This window comes from Carya illinoinensis, chromosome 8, assembly GCF_018687715.1.
Source record: "Carya illinoinensis cultivar Pawnee chromosome 8, C.illinoinensisPawnee_v1, whole genome shotgun sequence".
Lineage (NCBI taxonomy): Eukaryota > Viridiplantae > Streptophyta > Magnoliopsida > Fagales > Juglandaceae > Carya > Carya illinoinensis.
The window spans coordinates 26495399-26505005 of NC_056759.1; the positions used below are offsets into that span (position 1 = coordinate 26495399).

At 34.5% G+C, this 9607-nt stretch overlaps 1 protein-coding gene across 1 annotated transcript; it reads right to left on the reverse strand.

Moving 5' to 3' along the window:
* On the reverse strand, positions 1-825 carry LOC122274553. The gene has a single exon (XM_043083582.1). The coding sequence runs from the start codon at positions 823-825 to the stop codon at positions 1-3; it is 825 nt and encodes a 274-aa protein (XP_042939516.1).
* Between the last annotated feature and the right edge of the window lie 8782 nt (positions 826-9607).

A 9607-nucleotide genomic window follows, 5' to 3' on the forward strand; every position in this document is an offset into this window, starting at 1 on the left:
TTACTTACCCGCACAATGAACTTGATTATCGTCGACATCGATGTAGCAGAATTCGTATTTGCTGCAGCTTCCACAATAAATCGGATACCATGAAAGCACAAAACCATATGAGAATAAATTGCGGAGGTCTGTACATGTAGAATTATTAGTTATCCTAATAATTGCTCCTGGCCACAAAATCAGAGAGGTCTGCTCTATCGTACACGACTCCTCCACATCCATCACTTTCGCTCCATAGCCAACAATAAGATATATGTACCGTTTGGAATATTGAGAAAAAGATGAGTTAGAAGAAGATCCAGATTTATTATTAATATCAGAACAATTCGTAGAAACCTGATAGATAGAGGAAGCCAAAGTCACTGGCTTTTCACAATTCACAATAACCACAACTTCTGATTGTAATGGCTTTGTGAGTACAGGACTATGTGGAGTCCCATATATTGGAGCTAAATCCCAGATTGGCCAACTCAAATTATCATAGTTCAGAAAATAACGAGGGATGAAGGAGTAATTATTCTCTTGGATACCTGAGTCTACTATTCGGATTGTATAGTCGCTGTAATTGATTTGGTTTACATAGTATTTACTACCATGTAAAGATAACAACGTGTGGTTGTTGTCATCACATGAGAGCTCATACCTTTGGTCTCCGCATTTTGGTGGATCGCCTTTTAGTCGAAATGGATATCTGATGTTGGGGATATTGCCACAGGAAGAAGGAGGACAGGAGTGATCAGTATTATTAATACTAGAAGCTCGAGGAACAAGGATTAGGACCAGAACAGTAGTTATAAAAACCTCAAGTTCAGCAAGGAAAGCCATTCCTCTTTCCATCAACAGAGAGACAGAGATCCAGGTGATCAAAGAAGGGGAGAACTAGGATTAGGAGAGAGGGTGTGGTAAATTTCCACAACTGTCTATAGACAAACAAATATATATAAATGTATAATAATGGAGATATAGGGGTAACTACATCTAGGTACAGGAGTAAACATAAGCCCGCATTGATCAAGAGAAGTTCACAAGAATATAATTGCATGGGTTGACGGAATCAATTGTGAATACTATGAGAGACGAGGCAAAATTATTATATATTGATAGTGCATGCTTTGTCGCCTACTTGTTTTTTACAAAATTATGCCTTGACGCTCATGCCGATTCTTGATTCTTGTAAAGAAAAAAAAAAAAACAGAAATTAGCTGTTCATGCATCGTTTTACACACGCCTACTTATTTATTCAAAAATTGGATGCGAAAAAGTACGTGATCACATTCATTCAACCCAGATTACACACTCCACTCTGCAGTTTGTAATTAAGAATAGATTAAAAGATTGTATGTAGGGGAGTACTTTTGAGTCTTTCTATTGACATTTTGGCATGGTGAAACATCCAAAAAAAAATGTTTGCAGATGCATAGAGATGATGTAGATTTAGCCCCACTTTGCACTGTGTAATTAAGAATAGATAATCCTATGAGAGAGGCTTTCTATTCTCGTATCTCATATCATTTTTTCAATAGCCTTTCGGTAGTGGCCGGCATGTGCATTTTTCTCTTGAAAGAGAAGTTAAAACCCTAGTGTTTGAGTTCAACAAGATACCTTTTTTTTTTGAACGAGTAGTGGGGCTACGTGCTAGGCACGTTTGTCCTGTATTGTTATAAAAACATTTGTTCTTAAATATAAACATCCGGTATACAAGTATTATATATAATAAAAATTTATTTTTAAAAATGAAACGAAAATTTTCTCAAAAAATGAGACGTTGGGACCGAATTAAAATTTCGACTAAAAAAACAATGAAGGTGTTTACCGTGTTTTCCCAAATCTTTTCTTAATTTTTTATTCTTTTCGACCCCACAGCATCTCATTATTTCTAAAAATGAGTATAGAACAATATAAAAAGCCAGAAAAGAGAAAACAAATATTCCTAATTAATGATATGCGTGACGTTATATAATATAGAAATTTTAGCAACTGCAAAATGTTGCTGTCACATGACAGTCAACTGTTACAGTATTATTATTAGATCATGTATATCTAAATGATATTTTTAATAAATATAAGATGAATTTAGATATTGACTTTTTTAATCCATATAAATTTTTACATTGAAATAGTTATTTTTTATTATATAATAATAAAATAATATGAGATAAATTTAATTTTGACTATTCCATTTACATCAAATCTCTATATTAGATTATTCATTTATTCATTATATAGTAATAAATAATATTAACCTAAAAAAATATTTAATTTTGATATTTTTAATTTATATAATTTTATCTTGAATTTAATTAAAAATTATTTAATTATTTAATTTATTTAGCTCATGAATTAAAGTTACTGGATCTGGTGAAAGATGAAATTAAAGCTACATGAATATATCTATGCGAGATGAGAGATGGAGAATTACATTAAATTAATAAAATAAAGATTTGATTATTGTATAGTTGCAAATAAATTTGATATTTTCTTTCTAACTACTATAGCTAAAAGCTATTGCATAATTGGTAAAAAGTGACTTTAATCTTAGATTTGGATATTCGGCTGAGACTGCTCATAGCTGTCATATGACAGTCAACATTGAAAGTTAATTAAAAATGAAGGGTTGCGTAAATGGAATATGCTGATCCTTTCTTTGTGGTTTAATTAATGGCTTTCAAAATTGCAAATAATCTGTTGTAGCTATGTTAAAATGAGATCAACAAATACATAAATACGTACGCCACGTGGAATTTTGTTGGAGTGACCAAACATGCAGTTTATCTATGCAGTTTTATATCCAGGGGCGGCTCACAAATATATATATATATATATATATTAGTAGAGTTTTGTTATGTATAAATAAAATCGTATATTAATCTGTGTATTGATATTGATTTTTTTATATTTAAAATTTAAATTATTATTATTTTTAATAAAATTTATTTTTTGACCAATCATATTAAATTAATGCACATATTAATATGTAGTTATACTTACAATTAAATTTTTTCATACTTATTAAGGGTTAACGTGCATTGGCCGTTCCCCCAGCTGACAAAGTAAATAAATAAATTATAGTAAATAATAAATAAACGGTAAATAAAAAAATTTAAACAGATCTAAAACATGTTATAAATTTACAAAAGTTAAACAAAACCTAATTAAAAAAAAAAAACTATGGTGTTCATATACAAGCCAAAGTTGTATTTAAGTATGTAATTATAATAATGGAGAATTTTAACAAAAAGAGATTCCAAATTGATTAAGAGTATGTTCAACTTGTTTTGATGCAATTGTCTAAAAAATATGTTTAAAAAAAACACAATAATTACATAGTAATATTTGTTAAATAAAACTATATTAGCATATTAAAAATAATATGCAATAGAATAAATAAATTTAATATTTATACAATCTAAAATTGAACAGAATAAAATATTAAGGCAATGAAATATCTTATTACCAATATTTTGAGTAATGTCATTATTTATTTATTTATTTATTTTGTACAAACCGCCCACTTCCATCCCCTTTCCATCAGCTAAGTCAAACCTCAACCACTTGCTCACAAGCAACTCTCCTATTAATATGCTAATAATTTCTTTTTTTAATTATTAAGTAAAAAATAAAAATAAAAATAAATATATAAAATATTAAAATGAGAAATCATAATATCATATTCCTTTATTTAAACATATTTAAATGAAATTCATGTATCTGTGGCATTGATTGAGCTTGATATGTTCATTTATGAGTAAAGAAATAGTATCATGCATTCAGAATTAGATATTTTTGTGTGTATTCGATCTACAAAAGATCATATATATAAATTATGTAAATATGTTTAATTTTACAAAGTACAGTTATATCATATATGTCTAATTCCTCTAAAAAAAATGGGCCGATAATACTTAAATAAGTTTAAAAATGTATATATTTTACAAATTAATAAAGAAAATTTGCACAAATTATTTTTCATTTATCGAAATAAAAAATTCATCCCCTAACTTGTTGAATCGACTAACTGATTTGTTTGTTTGTGTAGCTTTGCAAGTTTGACTGTGGAACACACAAACCAAGAGTAGCCACATGAAACACACAAACCAAGAGGATAAGGATGCCCGGGGCTTTATTAAACATTTCACTTCTAATATAATCCTAATTAAAGTGACGTGCCGATCACTTCTAACAGACTAAACCTTTTTACGAGCAGTATTAATAAACCCATCCACTACCCTATCCTTCTTCACAGTCTCAGTACAATCCTGTCACCCACATTTTATATTTAAAAAAATCTAATTGTAAATATAATTATATATTCATATAATATTATTAGTTAAAAAATAAATTTTATAAAAAATAATATTAATTTAAATTTTAAATATAAAAAAATTAATATTAATATGCAGATTAATACAAAAATTTACTTATACATAACAAAACTATTTTATTCTTTTAACCTAACTCTCCATCTTCTCGATTTCTCCTGCAATCAACGTTCTTCTTAGATATATAATTAAAAGATACGAACTAAATTAGTTAATATATATTTTTCTAATCAACTAAATTAGTTAATATGTTTAAGAATAGAATAAATGTATTAAAAAAAATATCGATCTGATAGAGGAAAAATATTATTCATACAAAAAACTTATCATGTCAACCATTTCTGTTAAATATACATGTGTTTACATAAATATAAAAATAAATAGAATAAATTTTTTTCATATGAAGAATAAGAAAACACAATAGAAATTAATATTACAGTTTTTTATTAATATAAAAAATAATATTTAACAATTAATATTAAATTCTGCAAATATCAAATTTCCATTTTTCTTTTTTACCTTTTACCTCTATCACAAAATTTTATTTCTTAAAAAATTACACCAACTTTTTCTAAAATATATTTGTTATTAAAAGAATAAATTTATTGATTTTGTAATCCAATCACATCAATTTATATATTTATTTATATATTTAATTTTATAAAATTTATTTACAATTGTGACACTCCTTCTCCCAAGGCCATTTCTTTGAACTTTTCAAAAACTCATCCAGGCCCTCCATCCTCATCATCCATAGCCTTTTCAACTACTTAACGGACCATTTGCCTTTAATTGATCATTTATTTTTATAAAAATTTTCATCTCATTTCATTTAATTATTATAATTTTTTAAATTTTTACATAAAAAATAATTTAATTTTTTCAAATTTTAAAATAAAAATAATATTAAAAAATATATTTTAATAATATTTTATTTAATTTTAAACTTTATCTCAATTAATCTCATTTCATTTACAATAATTATCAATAACTATTCTAAAAAAAAATATTATCAATAGCCAAAAATGGAAAATTTCCTTAAATGAAAATTTTGAAAAGGACAAAATATGAGGGGACAGGATGCAAGCCCATCTGTTTGATTCAAGCTCTTATGTTTTCGAGAACAAAACTCATTAAAATAATTGAAGCAAATTTGTACATGTCCTGTGATTTTGGTTTAATGGGGACCTGATAAAATTTTACAAGCTCATTAATGCTCACTTCCTAATCAAAACAAACACGAAAAAATTTGTACACGTAGAAGTCTGAGACACATAAAGAAGTTGTTGAAAATACAAAACTTCAAGACTTCAACTTTTCCTTATTAAGGTCCATTACCATAACTACTACCTGTGACTCTCTCAGTCTCTCTCTTTTCTTTTTCTTCCCCCCACCCTACCCTTTCCGTAGCCTTCTCCCCCCTCTCATTCTCTCTCTTGTTTTCTTTTTCTTTTTCTTCCCCCCAACCATTTCCTTCCTTTAGGTTCTTCCCCACACCCCAAGATTTTTTCTTTCTCGTGTCTCTCTACCCCTCTCAAAGTCTCTCTCTCAAACCTTTCTTTCGATTCTCTATCTCACAAGAAATAAATCTCACCATTTCTCTCTTCCAGCCAGCTTATCTCTATTATCATTGTGCCACTATAGCCACATTGCAAACATGCCACCGCCGCCCTTGTCTTGACACTTCCCTCATTCCATCGTCATCGAGCTTCTTCTTCCTCAATGATTCATGGCCTCTCTGAACAACTCCCTTCACACGGCTTTATAACCTTTTGCTGCTAACCACCGCTTGTCGCCTCATCTGAAGCCTCCACCTTGTTCACCGCCCACGTCGTACGAAGTCACCGGTAGGTCTCCTCTATATCTCTCTCACCTTATCACTATCATCCACCCTCTCTCATACGAAAACTTATTGTGATGATCCGCTTTTACGTGTATTTTCACTGAAGGGTTGTTTTTAATTTAATTAATATATTAGTTTATTTATTTTAAATTAATGTGTTTTAATTGGTTTTTATTTATTTGATGATGTGTTTTATTTAATTAGTCATTTTACGATTTTTTAATCTCGTTTTTGGCGGATTTGTTTTGTTTTCCGGAGTGAGGATTGAACCTCATTTCTTTCCTACATTTTTTCTTTTCCCTTTTTCCTTTTTCTCTTTTTCTCTTTTCTTTCCTTTTTCTTTTTTCTTTTTCTTTTTTCTTCTTCTTTTTCCTCCCCTCTCTCCCGCGCGTAAACCCCCCCGGTTCGTCTCTCTCTCTCTCTCTCCTCTCCCACGCCGGAACCATCTTCAACCCAGACCCACGGCCGCCGGCCACCGTGCAGCACACCACCCCTACCAAAATCTTCCCCTCCCTCTAGTGAACCACCCCACCAATTTTCACCTCCAACGGAGCCGCCGTTTGGCCGGAAAACGCCCAACAAGCCTCACAGATTTTGCTCCGATTCGCCGCTGTCGCTTGCCGTCCTAACCCACCCATCTCTTCATCACTTCATCACCGGCCCCTTGCTGTCCTAACCCACCCATTTCCGGCCTCTAACAGCCACCGGAACAGCTCCCACGAGCTAGCTTTCCATTTTGAGAAATCCGGCCTTCCTCCGCCGTTTCCGCCGCCACCCATGGCCAAACTTCACTTCCATTAACTTCATAAACATCCTTAGACCATTCCCTATCAATCTCGAGCCTTGGTTTGTCCCCTTTTAAAAGTGGGTATTTTACAACCCACGGCCACAGTGAATTTTCACTGTTACGTTGCTTTCCTTCCGCCGTTTGCAACGTTGCGTGTTTTCTAAAAATACCATATAGCGCTGTAAGTATTTTTCCAAACTCTACTTTTAGATGTAAATATATTTTGCTCATTTAATAATTAATTGTTGTTGGTTAGCTGATTCCAGACTGAGTCCGAGGAGTTCGGGGGTCGGATGGATTGAGGACAGAGTGCTTGGTTTTGCTTGTTTGTGTTTGCCTGATTATTTGAGCCATGAGGCGTGAGTTGCGTATTGTGTTTATGTGCATATTGTTTTAATCAAGAAAATCTCGTTTTATTAGCGTAAATGGTTTTTGGGTGCGTGTGTCCCACGAGCCCAACCCGGGATGGGTTATTATCTTGGTGGAGCTCCTCTGGTCACTCGCGAGTGGATAATACTGAGTGACATCCCCTGGGTTGTCGTAGGGCGACGACCGGATCGCGCGATACGGTAACGCTGTCGTGACGACTTCGTGGTCCCTAGAGTGGCGGGGACTAGAGGATGGCCTGGCCAGGTACGCGCGGGGCGCAAGTCTGTGCATCGCTCGTTTAGGTGTCACATGCGTAGTCGTTACCTGCGGTGTGGCACAGAGCCAGGGTGTGCGGATGATCCCTAGGAGAGATCATGGTGCATGCATAACTGGTTTGTTTTTATGGTTTTCGGATATGGGCCATTTTCTGGGAAAATGGCGATGTTTGATTTTCGAGACTTTTGATCCATTTTCTGGGAAAATGGTGATTTGGGCCATTATCTGGGATAATGGCGAGACTTGGTTTTAAGAATATGTTTTTGTGGGCCAAATTGGGTTTTTGGCATGCGTGGAAAAATTATGTTTTATGGCGCATGTGCATTGGTTTTTATTTCATGCATATTGTTTGAGTTTTATATGTTTTTATCTAATGGTGTTTGGAGTTTACTTACCTGCGGCACCATTTTTGGTACCGTAGATTTTGGTGCAGAGATCGAGGATGAGGAGTAGGAGGCTGAGCCCGAGGATGCGGCTCCGCCGGGATGCTGAAGTTTATGCTTTGTATTTAGTTTAAAACTATATTTGTGCTTTGTAATATTTTTTTATGTATGTTTTGAATATTTTTGTATTAAACAAGAAAAATGCTGACACTTAGTTATTGACTTGCTTTTCGCTGCGTATTTCTCGTGCACATTCGTCGCTTATACACACACTTGGCACACGTCGATAGAATGATGACCCGTGATTTCATCATCCGGACGTCTCGATTTCCCCGTGTTCGTGCGTGGGGACTTGGGGGCATCACAGGTGGTATCAGAGCGGTTTGGCTCTGGGTAAAACCACATGTCCCATAGATAGTACCAGAATGTTTTTAAGGTTGTGTATTATGTTAAGTAAAGTTGTTATTTGTTTTGTTTATTTGTTTTATTTGTTTGGGCTAGTTTGCTTGTGTTTATTTAGTTAGTTATGTTTTTGCAAGTTGGTTTCTTTTGTTTTGTGTGAGGTGGTGTTAGTCTTTGGTTTTGTTTTTGTTGTTGTTGGTTTTATTTGTTTTTGTTTTCTTAAAAGGGGTCAAAAGTTGTGGTGGCAGGAAAATGGGGAGGCCAAAGAAATCTACTCAGGAGCCACGGGACAATACATCAAGAGATGACTCTATAGCCCAAGCAATACGGTAGATGACGGAGTTTATGCAGCAGAATTTTAGGCCACAGCAGACAGGGCCTTGGCCACAACCAGGGGGACCTTAGCCACAACAAGGGGGTCTCTGGCCGCCACAATGAGGGTCTTGTCTGCAACAAGAAGGACTTTGGCCTCAACCAGGAGGTCCTTGGCCATATCAGGGAGGGCCTTGGCTTTACCCGGGAGGATCTAGCAACATGGTGCAAGCCGGATGCACCTATGAGCACTTTCTGGCGCATAGGACCCCACACTTCACTAGAGAAGAGGATCCGCTTCAAGCTGGAAAGTGGATCAAAGACCTGGAAAGAACTTTTGAGGTGTGTGGTTGCACCGAGGTGCAACAGGTACTTTACGCCAGCTATCTGTTGCAAGGCACCGCTTTTGATTGGTGGGATACCAAGAGGGTGATGTTAGAAGCAGAGTTAGGATCATTTGCCGTTGTAACCTGGCAGCGCTTCAAGAAAGCAGCTCGGGTTCGCCTCAGAAATTTGTTCAGCGGACCGGAACTCAACCGCAAGCATCCTCAGGTGTTCGCATGGGAGGACTTGTGCCTGTTTGCGGGGTTTGTAATAGAGCTCATGTGGGTGAGTGCCCTTTTGGTGGGGCTCGATGTTATAATTGTGGCCAGCAGGGTCACTTTGCTCGAGAGTGTCCAAGACTAGCTCAAGGAAGCCGTGGAGGTAGACGCGGTGGAAGAACAAATCCAAGGCAAGCAGTGCAAGCCCGGGTTTATGCTGTCACACCCGGAGATGTGGATGATGAGGCACCAGCGACCCATGATACTGGAGTAATTACAGGTATGGATTAATTTAATTTAATTTAATTTTATGTTGGACTTAATTTTGGTGTATTTGGTTTCTCCTATGTTATTTTGGATTTCATGGGTTATGT